Source organism: Penicillium robsamsonii (genome assembly GCF_028829455.1).
Source record: "Penicillium robsamsonii strain IBT 29466 chromosome Unknown utg000003l_segment0_segment0, whole genome shotgun sequence".
NCBI classification, from domain to species: domain Eukaryota; kingdom Fungi; phylum Ascomycota; class Eurotiomycetes; order Eurotiales; family Aspergillaceae; genus Penicillium; species Penicillium robsamsonii.
In genome coordinates, this window is record NW_026643221.1 from 2,978,958 (window position 1) to 3,000,425 (window position 21,468).

The window sequence follows — 21,468 nt, forward strand, 5'->3', positions numbered from 1 at the left end:
AAGCACTCCTACGGTGACCATCTAGTCATCTGCAACTACAGTCCCACCTAAAGCCTCCTACATCCTTTATCCACTCACAATGTCTTCAAACGCCGCGGGAATCGTGAGAAACCCGCGAGCTGACATACGTTGCGTCGTTTGCTCTAAGCGCCCAGTTGACAGACTGCGCGAACCAATTGTGACCGGTCTCCGAACCGAAGGGCGCTTAGACCATTCATCCGTCTCCTTCATTACCACCACAGGGGAAGAAATTGTGACAGATCCCCAAACTGACAGGCCTTTCGACCTTTCATCCGTCCGCTCTAATGAGAGCATGCACAAAGAGTCTCCAATCTGGCATGGCGACAAGTCAGAAGAAGAAGAAGCCGAGCGGTCCAAGGGAGTAAGATTTGCCGCGCAAACCATCGATAACCAAAACAAGTCGAGCCCAGTCAAAATTCCTAGCGAGGATCCTAGTCAAGTTGGAGGTCGAAGTGGAACCCGCACTACCGACAGAAAGTACTATTCGGGGGATTTGATGGTTCTGCCAAATTCGCCGGACAGAGGCAGTACTGAGACGAGTCCCAAGGACAAAGCAAGAATTGGTTTGATTGACGAGAGAAACTTCAAGCGTCCGATTGAGAGTCCGGAAACCCCCGAAAAGCAAGACAAGTGGAGCTCGATCAATGCTCCTACCCGGAATCGCAAAATCAGAGGAAGTTGGACCACCAGTAATGGCCAGAAATACTATTTGAGAAATTTGGCGGTCCCGCCCAATTCTCCGGAAAGAGGCAGTGCTGAGACGACTCCCAAGGGTGAAACAAGAGTTGATGTGATGGACAAGAGGAACTTGAATCCTCCGGTCGAGTGTCCGTATGTTGTTCAAGAGGCCAAAAAGATAAGCAGGACAAATGAAGCTTCAACTGCCACCAACGAGACTATCAATCATCGGGCCGTGCAGCAAAAGCCCACGGAGACCAACAAGGCTCGCTCGATTTGTGAGATGGACAAGTATTCTACCATGTGCAATGCGTCGGATTCGGACGATTCAGGCTCTGAAACGGAGAAGAAATTCTATGTAGCTAGGAGAGCTGCATTTCTGAAGGCCTGGAAGGCCGCAGAGGGCCATTTTATCGCGCAGGGAAAGAACATCAAGGATAATCAGGAGTTACCCACAAAGGAAGATTTAGGAAAGAAGGAAAACGACGATGACCAGCAAGACCTACTTTTCACCAAGGACGATCGGAAAGAGGAGGATAATTTCAAAGACGAGGCTTTACCCATCAAGGAAGATCCGGGAAAGAAAGACACTGTCGATGAGCAGCAGAAACTACCAAGCAATGAAGATCAAGGAAAGAAGGTTGTTGAAGATACCAACTCTTGAGATGCGCGAGATGGTCCAGGATCCTACCATCGGTTCCTTGGGATTCGATCTACCTCATACTCACAAGTCAAAACGAAAAAAGAGATCCCATGTCGAATACAACCAAACACCCTAAGATCGGCAGAGTCCCCGCCGGAAAATACAATAATGGTGTGCATGATCTAGTATGGAAGATCGGGAAGTTTGAGTGCTAGGACTGGCTGAGGTACAAATTGCTTAACTACAGAGCCTCATGCACTTTAATGCTACTTATGTTTTTATGTTTCACTCCTAGTAATATGTATTATGTAGTCATACGGACATGAAGAAAAGGATATTTGGGAGATAACTCTCCTCTTCACAACCTCCACCAATAAAACAGCCCAAGCTTTGCCACGAGAGGGGTTTCCGAATAGAGCAAATTAATTCAATCCGAACCAACAAGATAGACAAAGTCTCATTCTCGACAGAGAAACACCGAGCATCCAAGTCTAACCAAATAAAGTACAACGCTATCACGGGGGGTCGCCAAGCCCTAAAACCAAGAGCATCTCCAGACCCTTCATACCTACATAACCAACGAGAAATCAGCCTAGGATCAATGCCCAATGTCTAGCGTGGTTTTCCTTTTCCTCTTTTTGGTCGCATAGCGCGAACATCCCGTATACCAAACCAAAAAGAGGCTCGAGTCCGCGCCAAGCGGCACCACCTCGTATTTACAAATCCAGCAATCACAGGAAACATGTCACCTGAAGATTCGCGAATACGACCAGCAACCTTAAATTCATATTAATCTCTGCACTGAGCCGCATCAATGTATCAATTTCTCAGGGCGGAGGCTGCTACTTAAATTTGCAGTTCCGCCCCCATATCTGACGGTGTTTTCCAGAGTGAACGAGGCTGTCGTTCATCTTCACATATCCACACTCTATACGTCCCACCTCCAAAATGCTCTCCTCCTTCACAACCCTAACCCTATCCCTCCTCCTCGCAAACCTAGCAACAGGCACAATTATCGATGAAGACGAACCCCAACTCTTCGCTAACGTCTCGCGTGTAAACACAGACGATGGCTTCTCCCTCTTCAGCGGCAACGCAAGTCTCAACACACGAGATCGAACATGCGGAATCGGCTACACCACCTGCGACTATGACACAAGCCGCTGCTGTAGTCTCGGCCAGAAGTGCTGCGGGAACGGCTTCTGCGCGATGATTGGCGAGACATGCTGCACAGGCGGCGGAACATGTCCTATTGGATTTAAGTGCTGTAGTGGGACGGATGGGTGTGCGCCGCTAGGTGGAGAATGCTGCTCGGACGGGTACTACTGTCGTATGGGGAAGAAGTGTCGGACCTGGAAAGGGAAAAAAGTTTGTTGTAGTTCGGTGTTTGGGTGTGCTGGGGAGAATGATGGGGTCGGGTCTGATGATGGGATTGAGTCTGGGGATACTACAGTGGATGTTACGTCGACGACTACTACGAAGTCGACCACTACTACGGAGCCGACGACTACGACTTATGTTCAGGTTGATTGGGAGTATTATTATACGACTATCTATTGGTATGTTCTTCGGTCTGGTTTAGTTTGGTTGGTTGGTCGATAGTTTGCTGATCTTTTTATAGGACTTACTGGTTCTATTACTGGACTTCTTTTGCTCCCTACACTGTTCAGACCGTTACTTCTACCAGGACAAGTACTCAAACTGTCTGGTCTGTTTACGCGACGAACAGTGCGGTGGCAACGTCTTCGTTCGAGGATAGGTCGTCTAGTTACACTTACTTCCCTCCTTATTCGGCGACTTCTCTTAAAAGCTCGTCGGAGCCTGTCACGTTGTCGAGTGCTACTGCTACTGCTGGGGCTGGGGATGATGTAACTGGGTCGGGTTCAAGCATTGGGGGGACTTCATTGGATCCAGGCCTTAGTGCTGCAGTGAGTGTGGGAGTTAGTGGGACTGGCATCCTGGCTGCTGTCTTGGTTGCTATCGTTGGCGGCTTGGCCTTTGCGCTGTGAACAGCTGGCAGGTTGTGGTCGAGGGTGAGTTAAGGTTGGGTGGGCTCATTTGTGGCTGGATTTTGTCGCTAATACCTTTGACCTACACGATGTTTTTGATATGCGATACCGAATGATTGTATTATGTCATGATTCATGAGATGTTCATTTATCAAATGAGATAAGAACCTGCCTTCTCGGAAGGCTTAACTATGCACTATCAGACGAACTGTCCTTGCGGTGCTCGACATGTGTACCCTTTCCAGTCTCCACATCGTCCGTCTCATTAGCCAGCTTGTCCTTCTTCTCTGAAACATAGCTAGCACGGCGCAGATGCTCCTCAGTGTTCTCGTAGTTGATGAGAAGCTCGCCCTTCTTACCATAGCGGTGGGGCTCGTTCCGGGCCACCGAGACGACATTGAAGATGCTGGTTGTCTTGTGGAAGATTGTGTCCATCTCCTCCAGGGATCGATAGGCAGTTTCTGGGTAGAAGAAGTAGACAACGGGGAAGATGAATGCATTGCTATTGGGAACCGAGTTAGTCATGCACCAATTCCATTTCGCGCAGAATATACTCACATGGCAGCAAAGATAATATATGTCTTGTACTTGATTGTGTCGAATGCTACAGGTGTGACCATGACAACCATAAAATTAAAGATCCAGTTACCCGAGGTTGCAAGTGCGTTGGCGGGAGCACGGATGCGTAGGGGCACCTATTGCATTGTTAGTGCTTTGGTGCAAAAAGATAAAAGAGATGGAAACCTTACAATCTCAGCGGGATACAGCCAGGTCATTCCCAGCCAGCCAAAGGCAAAGAATGTGTTGAAGACAAACAAAAACACGGCAGCGGCAATACCAGGCTTGCTCTGGCCCTCAAAGCTAGTGGTAATGGCCAAGACGACCATTGAAATCGACATACCAGCGGCACCGATCAACATCAGCATTCGTCGGCCCACCTTCTCAATAATGAAGATGGGGATCAAAGAGGCCAAGAAATATTCTGTGCCGTTGCAGGCAGCTAGAATGCGCGATGTCAGGCCATCCATACCAAGAGAGTTCTCATAAATGAAAGCAGCGTAATAGGTAATCAGATTGATACCAGAGATCTGCTGGAACATCTGGTTGACGTAGGCAAGTACAACACGGTGGAAGTGGCGGTTCTCATCCATAGTGAGCAAGTCACGGAAACTGACACTTGAGGCAGCCAGGACTGCGTCCTTGATAGCGGCAAATTCCGAGTGGACGTAGGGATGGTTCTCATCCAAGTCTAAGATGGCAGCGAGGACATCCAATGCCTCCTGTTCACGGCCCTTGAGAATCAACCAGCGAGGTGATTCGGGCAACGGCAGCACAAAGATTAAGATGACCAGCGCGAAGACGTTTTGGAAGGCAATCGGGAAACGCCAGGAAACGGAGCTAGGGTCGAGGAAAGAGAATCCAAGATCAAGCCAGTAACTGATTGTAATTCCAGCAGCAATCAGGGAACCCTCAAGCATGACAAGTTTTCCGCGGTGGTGGGCTTTGGAGCATTCTGAGTAATATTAGCATTGTAGTTCCTCTCCAGTAGATCCAAATACTTACCAGACTGCCATGTGGGAACGGTAGAGGTATTCATGCCGTTGCCGATACCGGTGATGATACGGCCGACAATGAGATGCGGCAGCGAGAAAGCACAGGTCTGTAGCGTAGCCCCGATCACCATGATGACGGAGCCGACGAAAATGGTCTTGCGACGACCAAGGTAGTTTCCAACCCAGATACAGAAGATTGCGCCGAAGAAACAGCCCAAGTTATAAGAAGCGATAGTGATTCCTAATAAATTAGTATCTGAATAGAAAAAGGTTGCCATGGAGTTGCATACCCTGTGTAGTCGAGTTGCTACCCCCGGATGGATTTGGTTTAGTGGTGTCGATTTCGGGGAAGACCGTAACGAATGAGTTCAGTGTCAATAGACCTCCCATAACACCTCTATTGCTGTTAGCAAAAGAAACATACTAGACTCATAGCTTTCGACAACATACTGGTCATATCCGAATAACCTATGCAATTCCAGGTTAGTGCTGTATACTTCTGAGTAGAGATTGAAAAGACATACAAAAAGTCCAGACCAGCAATAACACCAATCATGATATTCAGGTTCGTGCCCCGAAGGCCGAAATATGGTTTCATAATGGCGGCTATGTTGTATAGGGTACAGATTGCAGAAGAGCCGGCTGTATATAGTCAATGTATTCGAAATAGACTGCTGGAGAAAAGAAGATCCAACTCAACAGCCAGGTCCGGGGAAGTCCAAACTTATGAGCCCCAGAATCAAACAAGGAGGTGGTATCCACATCTCGCGTCAGCGGAGTGTAAATCAGTCCAGCACGACGCAAGCCAATGAGAAACAGCAAGGTCACATTGGTGATGTATACCATGCCCCAATTGGGAGGAACGAGCCTCTGTACCCCGTGGCCGAGGTGATCATCGGTATCGCTCCAGGATTTTTCACGGGATCCACCGGGCAAGGCGTGTAAGAGGTGCGTGCCATGCGAGACCCCTCGCATGGCCAAGTCGGGATCCGTCCGGTATTGTACCGTTTTACGGTAATGTTCACGATGGCATCAAGTTGAAAGGACCTTTTCTGTTTCCGTCAATTAGATGGAGTATATGACAGCTGCATGGTACACAGAATCTCACGTGGCTCGTCTTTTTTCGATGGATGTTGCACTGTGGGGTTGAATTGAAGGACGATGTGGATTACAAAAACCTGGAGATTCTGTCTCCATCCCCCCCCGGACTCCCCCATTCTTTCTCTGCCGATCTTTGGAAGGGACTACCCCTAGGTAGACAACATACTGAGTCAGAGTACAACTGCTCCTTTGCACATTATGCATATATTCTCATTAGTTTGCCAAGCATACTTGGCAGGGATATAAGGGGGATATGAACCTTCCGTATAAGCCGCACCGAGATGGCATCACGTCCCGAACACCTCAGCCGGTCAACCCGGCTATAGCCAAGCCACTCCGATGACATCATCAAGTAATGCGTCCAAAAGAAGGCAAAATAAAGCAGTTTGTAAATTACCCCAACTGGTTTTCAGAGTCTTTACTATACAAAATTGGCAAGTCGGCGCAAGCCGAAGCACGGGGTTCCCGACGGGATGCCCGATTCGGATGCCCAGTGATGTATCAACTACTCTGTATTCACACAATGGTACTCAATCAGGCGCTTTGAATGTCTCCATGGTGAAATATGGGGTAAAGTGACAATGATAATAACCATTACTCAATGCAATATTTTCATGGCTATGGACTTCCGATTTTGACAGTGCCTCAGTGCATTCCCAATCGGGCTGTGCCCGTTAAAATTCATGTCTCTGCTATTCTGCACTATCATCCATCTGGACTTCCAATGACAATGTGCCCGGCTAGTTCAAATAATAACGAGGGCCAGGTAGGGCTCGGAATCCCGAAATCGGCCCACAGTACATCCCGGTAATGACATGGTAAATACTATCATCCCTGACCATACTAGTACAACATAAGCAATTAATATAGTCAATGATCGACATCGGAGTGCTTGGTTTGATGACATCGGGAATCATGCCATACAGGCCTTCATGTTGTGAACCGGCTTGGCTCGAGAAATTCGATCACGCCGAACTGAGCAATGCCGAAAGTCAGAATCATCACGCGTTGTACCTGATTTTTTTAGGGTTCAGTTCAGACTTGGTGCCGTCATCCACTAATTTCGGTACAACTACTCCAAGTCTACAAGTCAGGAATGAACTAAATGGATGTCTCATTGAAAATGAGCTTGCCAGTCAGATAACAATGAACGTCAGAAATGTCCCCAGATCAGAGCCTCCTGCCCAGACCCTCCATCCTCAAGCCCATCCAGAGGCGTGTCAAAATCAAGTCGAGCTCAACAGAGCGTGAAAGTTCTTAACATTCTCCTTTCGAAACCATCGGCCGGTCAGCAATCATTGTAGAACTCCTGGGTAAAATCGCTGGCTAATATCAAACACATCGCAAGATTTGAAAAAAAAAAAAGAAGGCTGAGAACCACGAGCAAGGATAGACCCCATATGTGACATCAGGTTCTTGTCCATCCTGGGCTACCGTGAGGCATCCCAAGAACAGTCAAGACCCGAGTCTCGCATAGAGCCGATCATAAACGGGGGAGAAAGGAAATCCCAGTCACCCGTTTTTCGCATCGCATTGTAGTGTTTACCACATGTCGTCATCGTCAACGCGCTTGTATTGGAACGGTTGCTCGCTGGCCTCCAGGCCCCGAAGATCAAGTTCTTCGCGCTTGGGAGAGCGAGGAGAGTAAGTGGGTTCGTCTCGAGGCTCCTCCTCTTTGGGTTTACGGCAACGGACCACGGTGTGACCCACTAAGGGGTTGTTAGCGAAAAAACTCATGTATGAAGAACGTGTGTATGATCAACTCACTTTCTCCGCAGTTCCTGCACTGAACCTTCGAATAATCTCTCGGCCGATCACAATCACGAGAGTAATGTCCAGCTACAATGGTTGTCAGTTCTGTTTCATGGCCGAAGAAAAGGGAAATCTTCAGGGCGTCCATCACACTTACTCTTTTCGCAGTTGCGGCAGGTGACAGTGGACAAATTGCGAGGCTGGTCACAATCGCGAGCGATGTGGTCTTCGGATCTACATTTATGTTAGAACCAGCGACAATTCCTGAGCTCCGGTTGGGATATTTTGACATACCCGCAATTGCGGCAAGTGCGAGGGCCACGATCAGCAACATTACGACAATTTTTGGCGAAATGGCCAGCTGAAATAGATATGTTAGCATCAAGAAATACATGGATCATCTTAGTTGAGGTCTTGTCATACTTTCGTTGCGTTTACGACATTCAACACCATCCGCAGATCGGGGCTCAGTGCACTCAGAAGCAATATGTTCAACAGATCTTCATAAAAGTCAACATTAATCACTTTCTCATTTGTATCACAGCCACATACCCGCAGTTACGGCAACCACGCTTGTTCTTGCGCTGCCGTCTGCAATCGCGCACGCGGTGTCCAACCTCATCACAGTTTGAGCACTTGATTTCCACATGTTCGTTGCCTTCCACGCGCCTCTCCTTGCAGCTGCGCGAGATATGTCCCATCTCTGAACAGAATGGTTTAGTAACATTCCGAGATGTCTGCAGTCAAAGTAAACACTTACCTCCACAGTTCAGACATTTAGGGACCTTGCGCTCATAGGGAATACCAGCGTTGTTCATGCGTTCGAGGTTCTCCTCGGCATCAGCAGGCCAACGGTCTCGAAGGTGGCCACGCGACGCCTTGGGGCTAAAAAACAATCCAATCACGTACTCACGATCAAGCATGCCCTGAAGGTCGATAAGGCTCATCACGTCGTCAACTTCAGCCTCCTGTAAAATTCATGAGTAATTCATCCCTGAGCATCAAAACGACAATGGTTGCTTACCATAGCAATGATGTAGATGTTGAACTCATCCTCCCGCATCTTCTGCTCGATATCAGCCCAGGTGGCGTCGGGAACTGCCTTGGAGTAGATTTTGAGTGCCTAGAGTTAGGTCAGCCAAAGCTCAACCCTTTTAAGTTACGTATGGATTCCTGGTACCTCGCGGAAATCATCAAGATCCCTTTCGTCACTAGCTTTCTTCATTGCAGCCCAACCTTCGTGGGGAAGCATGTCAGCAACGAGATTGAGATCAAACTTGCGATTCTCCTTGCATTCCATCGTCTTGTGGCCTTGAGCCTGGCAGTTCTTGCAAACATCAAGGGGTCTCTCGGGACAATCAGCAGCGGTATGACCTTCCTTTTCGCAGATACGGCAGGTACCCTTGAACACGCGGGGCTTAGGGCAATTGGCCTTGGAGTGACTGTTTCAAGAGAACAATTAATGCCGTAGCACACACGATGTCCCACAATAACTCACCCTTCTTCGCCACAGTTGAAGCAAGCACCCATCTTGCGAGGCTCGGTGCATTCAACCTTGGAGTGACTGTTTTAAAAGAACAATTAGCACGATAACACAAAAGATGTTCAAGAACTCACCCTTCCTGGCCACAGTTGAAGCATGCACCACCCCCCTTGCGAGGCTCGGGGCAATCAGCTTTGCTATGGCTACATACTCGTCAGTATAATTAAGCAACCCCATGGAGGTCAACAACTTACCCCTCCTGGCCACAGTTGTAGCAAGCGCGGTCACCACCACCGGCGTATTTACCATATCCGCCGCCATTGCCACCGCTGTAGTTTCCATAAGCATCGCTATATTTCAGCATTGGTTAGATGACCTGGCACATTATGACATGGAAAGCGCAGAAACAACTTACTCTGCATTGCTGTTTCTGGGTCTCAGAGGAACCGAGCCATTCGGGCACTGACGAGTCATGTGGCCCGACTCACCACACCTTGAGTTTGTAAGTGACTGAAGTTCTTGGGGGAAGTTCCCCAGCTGGGCAAGCTAGAATATCAGAGAGGAGAACGCACTGTTTGCAGGTAAAGCCATCGCCTCGGGCTCTATGGGCATTGGTCTCCATTGCGGCCGACTGGTCAAAAACGTGTGTTAGCCAGAGTAGCCACCACACTCCTGTCATTGTGAAAGAATCTCTCCATGTGGGTGAAGGATGGAAGCGCGCAAATTCAAAAAGAGGGGAGGACAAGGGAGGTGTCAGAGAAGGCAGAAAAGGCAGATGAACATGATCACCTAGGAGAATCGAAACACGATCTTTTCGGGTGGATTACTCTCCAAAGCGCTATCATCGAGAGAGATACGGTGCAAGGTCAATGCCCATAACGACACTTACCAGCATGTTTTTCGATGCTTAGTGGGTGCGCGAAATTTATGACGATTGAACGAAGAGGGAGAGGGAAGGAAAAGAAGAGGGAGAGGGAAGAGGAAAAAGAAAGCAAACCTAATCGGTAGGTGACGCTGGAGTGGAAACTACCTGTTTGAGGAAGGAGCGATATGTTGACCTGCCTCAGGCAACTGCTTCATCTCGAAAGCAACTTATACTAGATTGGTTGCGCAAATCACATTAGAGCTACAGATGAGTTTCCATCTTTTGAAAATTGCATGCATTTGAATGGTAAGTGGTCAAATATTCCGCTAGAAATACACAGCACATGCAAGAAAACTGGCGGTATAGGGCCACTAACGGCAAGACAGAAACCCGTCTACTATTACCGGAATAGCCTGCCCAGCAGACCACCAGCGATGTTGTTCACAATACCACCACCCAGAGCCGAGCTAGCATATGTGGAGGCCTGGCCAAACTTATCACAGCGAGAGAAGGCCATAGTATTTGTGATAGTCAAGATGAGCGCAATAACTAAATCAAAGTCAATACCTAGCACTGGTATATATCAAAGTATCTTGGAAGTAACATACCAATCAGACTGAGCCAAATAACACCGACAAGTCTCACAATAGCCAATATCGCAAGTCCCACCCACAGAGCAGGTGTGACATACAAACTCAGCCAGAAGAACCGCTTGTCTGTGGCTGTCACAGTGCGAACGTTGGGGTCGGATGATTCGAAGACCCACTGCGAGTCGCCGGTCGAGGTGTCGACCTCGTTCCACCAACGTAGGCCGACCAGCCGGCGTCCCGCAATGTTTTTGAGGTAATAGAAATCCGCAGAGAGGAGGAGAAGAGTGAAAATGAAGACGAGGATACTAGATAGACGTTAGCATCACAGGTTAAGAAGCGGGTAGTTCAACGCAGGGTCCGTACAAGTCATCGATGAAGAGTACACCAAACAGATACATCAGTAGCGCACCTAATAATCACGTTAATCAAATCATTTTTGACGCTGTTACTCGGGGTGGGTGAGTACGAACCGATCCGAATGCCCAAGAAGACAAGTAGCGTGATCGGGTGCGCGCTGAGGCGCCAGTTGAGGTCGCCTTGGCCTCCTTGTCCTTGTTCCATGATTTGCAAGGTGGAGGGTTTGATGTGGTCTGGATGTAAAGGACCTCTCGGTCAGCAGATTGGGTCAATTTAATCCAAGTTAGTCTGTTGTTGACTGATGATGATCCCTATGTGGTCGAGACACGGGTGCAGGCGGTGTTATATGGCAGAATGATCAAAGCTAAAGCAGAAGCATAGACCAAGTGGATTTGCTGATGTGTATTCTCATTGCTTAGTCAAAGCCTGCAACATCTACCTAGCATGTCATGGAAAGCTGTGTTATCTTAATATCGCTAAAGAGTGTGTATAAGTATATCTGATCATTATTCCTACTTCTATACAATTTTACCGTCCCAGAAATATTTCACGTGATTACACTGGGTGGATACGAGTCAGCCACACGTGCAGTTATTTATGTCCAACGTATGTGGCGCTAAGCCGATAAGACACAAAGTTTGATCTATACAAAACCTCAAATCACAGACCACAGTAGAAAAGTAACATCGTCGTATTCAAGGCAGGTGATGAAATACAGATATGGGTATGAGTTACAGGGAACTCTGATGGTTCAAATGCCAATTCTTGACAACACTACACCTGTCTCGAGACCTCGGGAGGGATGTTGGCTCACATAAACAAAGATGAATAATTGAAGCGTTTTGTATTGCTGCATGGACATATTTCCAAAGAAAGAACTCGACCCTAAAGCCCATACTCGATCAATATGGAATAGATAATGCCCCATTCTGATACCAAGTCATGGGAAACCGTCACATTGGCTTGAGGAAAGAGTATCATCAGGTGCAGTAAAAGGTGTACACTCGATCAAGCTTCCCCTTTTTGACGTCATCTTCATATTAGTGAAAATTAGAAAAAAATCTTTACTAATGTAATCTTGGTGGCGGGTGCAGTCACTATGACATCTCCAATTTCACCTACTATCTGTTTCTCCACCTTGATCCAATCTTCTTGTTCGACGGGTGATTTGATCTTTGTTGTATGTATTCACTCAATCAAAGTCTATCCAAACTACTCTCTCTAGAGTACCCTTGACGATCATCATGTTCAGTCGGTTTGTGTCTTTGTGTAGCACTAGCGCTTTATGAATTTGTCAATGCCGTCTAGAATACTGTTCATCCGCTACGTTGTGTAATTACCCAGAGTGATCATTTCTCTACGATATACTCTGAGAATACAGCGCTAGATGGGTAGTCATCCTCTAGGAACATCAGTAGATGAGGCTGGCATGGAGTGGGGCCAAACTTCCTTATAGAACATAGGGGTACGATTCCGCGATCACAAATCTCTTGGTCTTTCAGTTGGATTTAGGCAGTGGTTCCAGGTACGTGAATATCCAATTCACGATCTTCAGATTCGTAGTATACTCGCAGGCCCCTTCCATGATGCTACTACTTGTATTGGTGAAACAACATCCATATATAGACAGAATCCATTTTATGAGCCTAACTTACCACCTTCCTAGTACATGTCTGTTCGCGAATATTGACGAGATATATGTCTAAGAATTCAGAGGCAAAAGGCTTCTCTCTGAAAATAAGTTCTGTTGGCTTAACGTCATCGAACTCGATCATGGTCTAAGGTGGAAGAGAGTGTTTTGGGAGTAGATGTTTGCAAGGAGGTGTTGCGAGAAGTTGTGGGTGGGATTGTGACAGTCATCTAGGGATGAACTCTTTGGCTAGGGCGATGTACATATTATATTATATTAAGTCGATCTTTGGAATATATAGGAAATGCATTTATTTGCAAAAATATATTTAGACCAGGCTTTATTACTAAAAATGGTAGAATCCCTATTATTCTAGGTTCTCCAATTTAAATAAACTACCTACAAGCATAACTAGTGCGAATAGCTAACTATAGACAATCTCATATATTGCATCAGCCTAGAAAGAAAACTGGAAAAGAACAACCCTCCAACCTTATGGGACATGATACGGCAGTCTATAGCCGCCTACGAAGGACATAACGCTAGCGTCGTAGTTATACGCCCATTTAATGTCCTATTGTCTGTATTTGGTCTGAAACTAAACCACTTTTTACACTTCTCCCGACTACACGGTGCATTATAACTAAATCATGAACCCATTCTAGGATCAAATCGGCCAAATTTTATTCATCATCACAATTCTAAACCTAGGATCTCTTGCTTTTATCACTTTTCACTCACTTTATCATATTAACGAAAGCATATGTCTTTCACTATATAATTCGTAGTATTCCTACATATAGGCTTTTTTCTTATTACAGAATGCGCGCTAAAATGTCAGACTCGAGTAAAATGAGTGCATGCGACCCTAAGCACTTCCTTCGTAGCCGCCAATACTATTTTTCTTCTTTCATCCCGTCGCCACACCTCTTCTGCAAAGCTTCATCAATCCTCACGTTTTTTTTATCAATTTGCACTGACAGTGAGTTCTTTCTGTTAATCGTGCTAACTTCTGCGCACCACTACTTCCAATGTCCTTTCATATCTCACTGCCAAGGCTGGCTCCTTTCTTACTTCCAGGTTAGACAAGGTGGCCGGTGACCAGGCTACCCGTCGCGGTGCAGTTGTTCCCCGCCAGCATGTTCAATCCCAGCTCTCGACTTCCGTTCCCCAGCTTCTCTTTTTTCTCACCCGCGTTTAGTTGAAGGCGGCGTACTGGATACGAACCAGCCTAGAAAACGAATGCTGAATACATGGGAGACTACGTCAAAAGAAAAATTCTGGAAATCAGTGTCAATTTCCTAAGAGAGGAAGACATCCTGGAACTATAGAATAACGTGTTGAGGCCCCCATAACCACCACGGTTTGGAAGGGCACCACAGTACAATTCACCGGGAATTCACATACACATTCAGAAAAAAATATATGCAAAAAGATATGCAAGCGGTGGGATTCGAACCCACGCTCGTTAGAATGACGGCCTAAACGTCACGCCTTAACCACTCGGCCACACTTGCTTGAAAGAAACACGTCAGTTTTTGATATATCACCCCAAGAAACATATCGTCGGTGAAGAAATGTGCAGTTTCGGCGAGGAGAATTTACTCGGCTCTACGCACGTCCGACCCTCATTGAGGGATGCAAAATGTACCTTTTCTATGGAAGCAACATGCACACCCCCCCCCCCCCCCCGGTTTTCCCAGGACTTTCCCAGATTTTCTGGGATGGTACCCCCTTTCTTAGGTCACTTCGGGAAGTGCGATATTGTAACAAGAATACCAAGCTCCTGACGAAATCAACTGTTTTCTCTAAGGAAAGGAATTTCTGGGCAATCTTGATAGATTTCTGTCTTTCGATGGTCCATTCTAGACCTTTGATGGGTAAGAACTTCGCTTTGGTGAAGAAATAGAGGGGATACTGGGAATCCCTCGAGGTATCTTGTTGACCTAGCTGGTGAGAGCGATCACATTTCATATCAGCATCCTGAAACATTCCTGAAGAAATTGAATCGCATGTTGATACAACTGGCTCTCTGCTCGACTACGACGAAGTATACCATTCGGCTTTTTTATCGGATAGTAGTTTCAGTCTGGTGTACATAGTGACGGCAAATTGATGAAGTATGTAGGAGATATATTTATTTGCGAAATGTAGTTAGATCAAGCTTCGCTACTGAGAATGACAGAATGGCCCTTATACCAAGTTTCCAACTTAATAAACCACCTATAAGCATAGTGGGAATAGCTAATGATATGGAATCTCACAAAGTGCATTAAACTCAAAAGAAAACCAGAAAAGAAATTAACAACTACGTGAGACATAGTTACTACCAAAGCGGCTTTACGGATAGCCGAGTCGGCTTCTTCCCGATCAAACCAACTCCATAAAGATCTCCATTCCCCAAGCCACACTGTACACAGCACACAAACACTATCCTATTGAATGCACACGCAAATCAAACAATGGCCGCCCGAAATACCCTCCGTCGTTCCCTCCTCTATGGTAAGCTCGAGCTCCCTTCCAAAGCCGCATCTTCCCCGCATTTCAAACCCCAAGCTCCAAAATAAAGAACACCAAGCTAACTAACAACGTAAAACAGTCCCCGGCTCCTCTCAACGATTCCTAGACAAGTCGCGCTCATTGACCGCTGACTGCGTCACCTACGATCTAGAAGACAGCGTGACACCGCACATGAAAGCAGAGGCGCGCTCACTAGTGCGGAGAGCAATCGACCAAGCCGCGCCACCAGGAATCCGGGAACGCGCGGTGCGAATCAACTCTGTAGACAGCGGACTGGCACTGGGTGATTTGACCGAAGTCGTAAGTGGACCCCAGATACACCTACACCCACAGACAGACACATAAATACTCGCACCCTTACAACGTTCAACGCGCTAACCATCCTAGCTCCAATCACCAAACCTAACAACAATCGTAATCCCAAAAGTCAACTCCGCCTCCGACCTAACATTCGTCACAGACGTCATAACACACACCCTATCCCAGCAACCACCAACAGAAAGAACCCCAATCTCCCTCCTGGCTCTAGTAGAGTCCGCCAAGTCCCTGACAAACCTATCTCAGATCTGCGCCGCTTCGCCCTTACTCCAAGGCCTGGTGTTCGCAGCCGAAGACTTCGCCCTAGACCTGAGTATCACGCGGACGCCCTCGCTGACAGAGTTCCTGTTCGCGCGGTCTGCGATAGCTACCGCTGCGCGGGCGGCGGATTTGCCCTCGACGATTGACCTCGTGTGCACGGCGTACAAGTCTAAAGATGGGTCGCCGCCAGATGTGCTGCAGGAGGAGTGTCTGGATGGACGGAGGTTGGGGTTCAATGGGAAGCAGTGTATTCATCCGTCGCAGGTGAAGGTTGCGGACCATATCTTTGGGCCGGATGCGGTGGAGACGGAGTGGGCTATGCGGGTTGTTATTGCGGATGAGAAGGCTGCGAGGGCGGGGCGGGGTGCTTGGACGCTTGATGGGAAGATGATTGATGTTCCTGTTGCCCACAAGGCTAGGGCTATTGTCAAGAAGGCCGAGGCTTGTGGAGTTGACGTTGGTACTTTGAGGGAGCAGTGGCAGCACCAGGAGCCGGAGTAGTTAGTTCATATGGGTAGCGCTGTGCTATTTTCTACATACGAATGATATCCCTGTACATGTTCTTTGTACATTCTAGTGAGTTGTATGCGCATCATTACCTGAGAAGAGCTTTCCTACTGTGCATTGTGCTTTATTGCCTCGCTAGTTCTGAAAGTCATGCCGAGACCACCTGAGTACGAATATCGAAGCAGGTAGCCAAGAATAATCTATCATGAAAAAACTTGCTGCGTACTGTGGTTGCATTACAGCTTTCGACCAAAAGGTTATCAATGGATTCAATAAGTTTGGTAATGGGGTATCATGCTTCATGGCGCAAATCGAGTTGAATGATACGCCACGTCATTGATCTTGCTCTATTTCTTCGCGCTTGAGTAAATGGATTTTGCCCATAGTCAGGATGGGAGGCTCCCCGCCAGCGTTGGCCTCCATCAATTCACTAGCCAGCTCCTTGGCTACTGACTTGTCATAACTGGTTGGATCGATGCCGAGGATCCCTCCAACATAGCCGCCTCGCTCGCCAGGTACACTGAATTCCCGGAACAAGTACCGCCACTCGTTCAACCATGCTTTAACGGCCTTGCCAATTTTATCTTTGCCATTCTTCGAGTGGTGACCGGTGCCTGTAATGGCATACACCACACGGAGGCCTTCTCGAGCATGCTTGAGCAGGATCTTCTCGAGATATTCGATAGCCTCTTCTGGGTGGAGACCGTGAAGATCAACATAGAGCTCTTCGGAAGATTCATCCAATCCTTTGTGAGAGAGATGCTGATTGCGTTCTTCATAAAGCTGGCGTGCAGCCTCCCGATGACACCTGCGCATCGCGTCGTTCTCGGCCTGACCACGCAACGACAATGCTTTGGCAGCTCGTGCATCATTGCGGTTCCATGCTTGGGCAGCGCTGATAGATATAATCGTCAGAAGGGGTACAGGATAAGACCACTCGCTGAAAACTTACCTTTGGAGGAACTTGTTTCGCACAGTGCCATGGCGAATAGCCTCTGTTCGGTATTTGATATATTGTTGATTGGCCCGCGTGCCTGTCTCCAGCCAGGGAATATTTTGCGGGGGTGGGATGGACTGAGCCGCGGCACTATTCTCGCGGCCCTTCGTGTCCTTTTTGGAGCTGGATTTGGTTTTCCCGGGGACAGGAGATGGGGTCATTCGAACCACATCCGCCAGAGATGAAGGGACGCTTTCTTTGCTCAAGCTGGTTTCGCGGTTATTGTGACCGCCCCGTTTCCCATGATGCTTTTTCCCGGCATTCTTCGCATTGACCGCGGCAAGAGTTGGGAAGGCATCTGGATCGTCTACAGAAGGTGCAGCGGGATTCAACTCCCGGTTCTGGTGGCGGCTTGATGGACGGGAGCTCGGGCGTCCGAGATGAGTTGTGCTTCCATTTCTCTTGCCCATTCCAGGAAGGAGGCCAGGAGGCGCATACTTGCTGGCTTGATAAGCAGAAAGATGGCCAGGGTACCGGCCCGTGTACTGGTTTGCCCATTGGTCACCATTATCTGCCGCTTGCAAGGGTGGAAATGCATCAGAGCCGCTGTCTACCTGGAACGGGGAGGGCGAAGCTGGCCGACTACTATCCGTAACACTGAGATTGCCGATAAGCGCCGAAGGATCGTGCGAGAATGGACATCCATCACCGGCTAGACAATTTCCCATAACCCAATACCTATTCGCATTTGTTAGCGCAAGAACGGTTGCATTATTCAGAACATCCAATAACACTCACTTGCACACATGTGTGGTTAGGTCATGACTGAAACGACAGTCCGCTCGAAGGCATTGTCCAGTGGACAGCCAGTACTTACAGACCACAGGGCTGCGAGTGCTTCCCAATGGCGTGACTGGGCGCACTTGCTCCATTGTCATAGACTTGCCAACCAAAACACGACCGTCATCGTGCTGCTTAGAAATTGCCTCGGATTCTATATCCTGCGAGAGAGAAGCAATAGTGGCACCGAGGTCATAACTATTAGCCTCCAGTGCAGCTTCTATTTCATCATTTGATCGCTTGTCACCCAGCACCGTGCGCAGTATATCATGTGGGCTCATATCTGGAACAAATTCAACCGCAGTGGCGCTGAGTGCCCCAGGGGTGCTGATACCGCCCGCGGATGATGTTGTACTGTTGGCATCATCCGCAACTAGCCAGTCAACATTGTTATCGCCTCCAAAGTCCCCATAGAAGTCAGAAATTTGACTTTGGTCTGAGAACTCGTAGGCATTTAAATTTGGGGAGTGAGGTATAGGTTGCGCAAGGGCAAGCCGGGGCGATGGGCGTGGAGAGGTAAACGGAGAGACGGTAGAAGATAGTGGGGGCCGCGAGAATGGCCCACGGGAGCTTTGCATCCATGAGCTACTCCCAGGGCTTGTTCCTAAAGTCGAATGAGGGGATAGCGGTGTGGATGATCGAGCCATTTGCCATGGTGCAGGCGATGAACGGCGAATCACGGTATGACGAATTGGAGGGGATGCGTCTGGCAGGTTTCGGTTGCGATGGCGCCAGAGGATGTCCAATACCGCATTCTCCAAGGGTGTACCTGCCAAGGACGTGTTTGCGCGCAAAAAGTCCTCCACTTTCTCCACTTGTTCTTCCTCGTCCAGTGCCTGATCCTGCAGGATCTGGAGACATTTCTCAAGAAGCTCGTCGGAAACCATTGTGTATGTTGATATGGGTAATACGCGCGGGCGAACAGGATCGGGAAATAACCTGAAACCCCTAGCGGTGAGAGGGGTTGGGTCTTGGATTGGGCGTCCGAAGTCGGAAAGAAATAAGGAGGAAAATGCTTGACGAAAGTAGGACTAGAGTCGAGAATCAGAGACACCTCATGCTCTCTCTATGACCAAGTGGGAAAGTGAATAAGGGGGTTTCCAAGGTTGATTTCAAGTTATATCGCAAGGTGAGAGTTGCAAAAGTGATAAATGACAAGCAAATAATTACATCGCATCGCCGCCGATCGACGTTGAATGGGAAAGGTGAATAAAGGGTGAAGTGACCGACAAAGAGGGGGGCGGAGAAGATCAACACTGGGGCTTATCGGCTGAGCTTCAAGTAACACTACCGGGATTTATTATGTGGCCTCTTTGGATATAACAAAACAGGTATAGAGTAAATATGGAAGAAAATATAACTAATAACCAATAACTAATAACTAATAACTAATAAATAATAAATAATAGGAAGATCCATGTGGGATAGTTGTACTGGTATAGCAATCCCATGAACATAGCAAGTACACGGATACAAATATATATATATATATATATATGTGCACATGATGGGAGTTATATGTACCTGATAGTATGGAGTACGTATAAACAGTATAGAAGAACAGCCCTGTAGCTCCGGAGAACATGTAGATCAACACTCCCGAGCTCGAGTCCGGCGGATCCGCTGACTTGCAATCTGGACTTTCAGGGTCAAACTGATTTTCAGCCTAAAAGCGCTTGGCTTCTCCTCCATGCCCCAACTATCAGGGCCTTGATACGCCCTTGAAACTTCTTTGGATATTTATCTATTGACCTTGATATCCCACTTTCTGCCGATCACTGTTTTACAGCGGTTCATCTTTCTCCCCGGATTCGACCCAACCTTCCACCAAAATATTGATACCCCAGGACTATACACACTTCACAATGCCTGCGGACTACCAGTCCACCGCCAGGGCATTGTCTCTCTCACCCTCTTCTCCGGATCCTATACCTTCTTCTCCAGGCAGTGATGCTCAACCACCCTGGAGTCGCGCCAGCAGGCGAAACTCCAGGCCGAGCGGGCCGGGTGCAAGCTATCGCGAACAGATAATCCACCGCGGTACAAAGTTATATCACCGTATGAATAAGATATGGGAGGAGATGACTCTATGGAAGAAAATCGGGACTGTCTTCGCTGCTCTATTCGTGGGCGCATCCGGTATCGCGTTCATGGTGTTCACTGGGAAGTTATTCATCTGGCTGGGCCCGGTCGCTGAGAAGTGGGAAACATCCTGGCTAGCCGCCTTCATCCTGTGGCTGTGTGTCTTTTTTGTCTCATTTCCGCCTCTTGTGGGTTGGTCCACATTTGGTACTGTGGCTGGTTTTATATTTGGGATATGGAAAGGGTAAGAGAAGCTCTGATTCATCTTGCTTCATTTTACTTGCAAAAACAATAACAGAAGGCTAACTCGAGACTTTTTTTTATAGATGGTTGATCTACGCGTCCGCAACAATTCTTGGGTCGACTGTCTCGTTTTATGTTTCGCGGACAATTCTGTCTGGATTCGTCAACCGCCTTATGGAACGTGATACGAGGTTCGCTGCATTGGCCCTGACATTGAAATATGATGGGCTCAAGCTTCTTTGTATGATCCGATTATGCCCGCTGCCCTACTCAATCTGCAACGGAGCTGTGTCCACATTCCCTACAGTGCAGCCATTGATGTACGGACTTGCGACGGCCATCATCTCTCCCAAATTGTTGGTTCCTGCGTTCATCGGTAGTCGGATACGTTTGCTCTCCGAGAAGGGCGAGGAGATGAGTGCGGGATCCAAAGCCGTGAACATCTGCAGTATTATCCTTACAGTCGGTATTGGAATCTTTACCGGGTGGTATATATACCAAAGGTTTGAGCCCCTGAATTCATCCATTATCCATGTCTTGTGGACTCTTGCTGATCTTTCTCTTCTTTTTTTTTTTAGAACTTTGGCCCGCGCAGCAGAGCTCGAAGCCCAGGAGCGTGCAGATATCCGAGGTTCTCTCCAATCTGATCATGCCGCGCACCGCCCTCATCGTAGGTTTTCGGAAGATCCTGATGTGAACAAAGCCTCTACTACGCTTGCAAGAGACGAAGAAGAGCGAATTGGATTCACCGATCTGGACGATGACAATGTTGATTTGATTTTGGGTGACAGTGATAGTGATCAGCCGGGTCCTTGGAAAAACTCGAAGAGATCATATCACGATGAGTTCACCGATAATGACTCGGACGGGTTCGCAGGGGAGGATGGTTATAGTCTGCACACTCATGTTCAAAACTAGACCAAATAAATGAAAGTAGATTCTGATGATATAAAGTGAAGAAATAGACAGAGATCCCTTGAACGTTGAACTTCGGTGCCGCAACCTGCCGGACTGAGAAATACGCCCCGCTCCGAGGAATCAAAGCCACAAGGGTTTTTCTACTCTGGTCATCACTGTC

The 21,468-nt window shown here is 47.8% G+C and overlaps 9 protein-coding genes across 9 annotated transcripts; 5 read left to right on the forward strand and 4 right to left on the reverse strand.

The window, feature by feature from the left end:
* Positions 1–79: 79 nt before the first annotated feature.
* N7447_005837 (uncharacterized protein) lies at positions 80–1,363 on the forward strand (the record flags this gene model as incomplete). Its single annotated transcript, XM_057230099.1, has 1 exon — positions 80–1,363. The coding sequence occupies one exon, from the start codon at positions 80–82 to the stop codon at positions 1,361–1,363; it is 1,284 nt and encodes a 427-aa protein (XP_057085189.1).
* A 927-nt stretch (positions 1,364–2,290) lies between these two features.
* N7447_005838 (uncharacterized protein) lies at positions 2,291–3,351 on the forward strand (the record flags this gene model as incomplete). Its single annotated transcript, XM_057230100.1, has 2 exons — positions 2,291–2,901; positions 2,964–3,351. 2 exons carry the CDS (start codon positions 2,291–2,293, stop codon positions 3,349–3,351), a joined length of 999 nt encoding a protein of 332 aa, XP_057085190.1.
* Positions 3,352–3,540: 189 nt separating this feature from the next.
* N7447_005839 (sugar porter family MFS transporter) lies at positions 3,541–5,502 on the reverse strand (the record flags this gene model as incomplete). The annotated part of the gene is made up of 7 exons (XM_057230101.1): positions 3,541–3,853; positions 3,910–4,046; positions 4,101–4,864; positions 4,915–5,145; positions 5,195–5,301; positions 5,355–5,372; positions 5,429–5,502. 7 exons carry the CDS (start codon positions 5,500–5,502, stop codon positions 3,541–3,543), a joined length of 1,644 nt encoding a protein of 547 aa, XP_057085191.1.
* A 128-nt stretch (positions 5,503–5,630) lies between these two features.
* On the forward strand, positions 5,631–5,849 carry N7447_005840 (uncharacterized protein; the record flags this gene model as incomplete). Its single annotated transcript, XM_057230102.1, has 1 exon — positions 5,631–5,849. The coding sequence occupies one exon, from the start codon at positions 5,631–5,633 to the stop codon at positions 5,847–5,849; it is 219 nt and encodes a 72-aa protein (XP_057085192.1).
* A 1,698-nt stretch (positions 5,850–7,547) lies between these two features.
* N7447_005841 (uncharacterized protein) lies at positions 7,548–10,135 on the reverse strand (the record flags this gene model as incomplete). The annotated part of the gene is made up of 15 exons (XM_057230103.1): positions 7,548–7,714; positions 7,773–7,844; positions 7,915–7,991; positions 8,052–8,118; positions 8,181–8,257; positions 8,310–8,460; positions 8,518–8,725; positions 8,782–8,880; positions 8,938–9,199; positions 9,256–9,321; positions 9,375–9,443; positions 9,495–9,590; positions 9,656–9,664; positions 9,729–9,871; positions 10,130–10,135. The coding sequence occupies 15 exons, from the start codon at positions 10,133–10,135 to the stop codon at positions 7,548–7,550; spliced, it is 1,569 nt and encodes a 522-aa protein (XP_057085193.1).
* Positions 10,136–10,505: 370 nt separating this feature from the next.
* Positions 10,506–11,256, reverse strand: N7447_005842 (DUF846 domain-containing protein; the record flags this gene model as incomplete). The annotated part of the gene is made up of 4 exons (XM_057230104.1): positions 10,506–10,654; positions 10,714–11,000; positions 11,059–11,104; positions 11,166–11,256. 4 exons carry the CDS (start codon positions 11,254–11,256, stop codon positions 10,506–10,508), a joined length of 573 nt encoding a protein of 190 aa, XP_057085194.1.
* A 3,888-nt stretch (positions 11,257–15,144) lies between these two features.
* On the forward strand, positions 15,145–16,282 carry N7447_005843 (HpcH/HpaI aldolase/citrate lyase family protein; the record flags this gene model as incomplete). The annotated part of the gene is made up of 3 exons (XM_057230105.1): positions 15,145–15,184; positions 15,282–15,502; positions 15,590–16,282. The coding sequence occupies 3 exons, from the start codon at positions 15,145–15,147 to the stop codon at positions 16,280–16,282; spliced, it is 954 nt and encodes a 317-aa protein (XP_057085195.1).
* A 339-nt stretch (positions 16,283–16,621) lies between these two features.
* N7447_005844 (CCCH zinc finger and SMR domain protein) lies at positions 16,622–18,952 on the reverse strand (the record flags this gene model as incomplete). The annotated part of the gene is made up of 3 exons (XM_057230106.1): positions 16,622–17,183; positions 17,241–17,963; positions 18,024–18,952. The coding sequence occupies 3 exons, from the start codon at positions 18,950–18,952 to the stop codon at positions 16,622–16,624; spliced, it is 2,214 nt and encodes a 737-aa protein (XP_057085196.1).
* A 978-nt stretch (positions 18,953–19,930) lies between these two features.
* N7447_005845 (TVP38/TMEM64 family protein) lies at positions 19,931–21,308 on the forward strand (the record flags this gene model as incomplete). The annotated part of the gene is made up of 3 exons (XM_057230107.1): positions 19,931–20,391; positions 20,474–20,893; positions 20,969–21,308. The coding sequence occupies 3 exons, from the start codon at positions 19,931–19,933 to the stop codon at positions 21,306–21,308; spliced, it is 1,221 nt and encodes a 406-aa protein (XP_057085197.1).
* Positions 21,309–21,468: the final 160 nt, after the last annotated feature.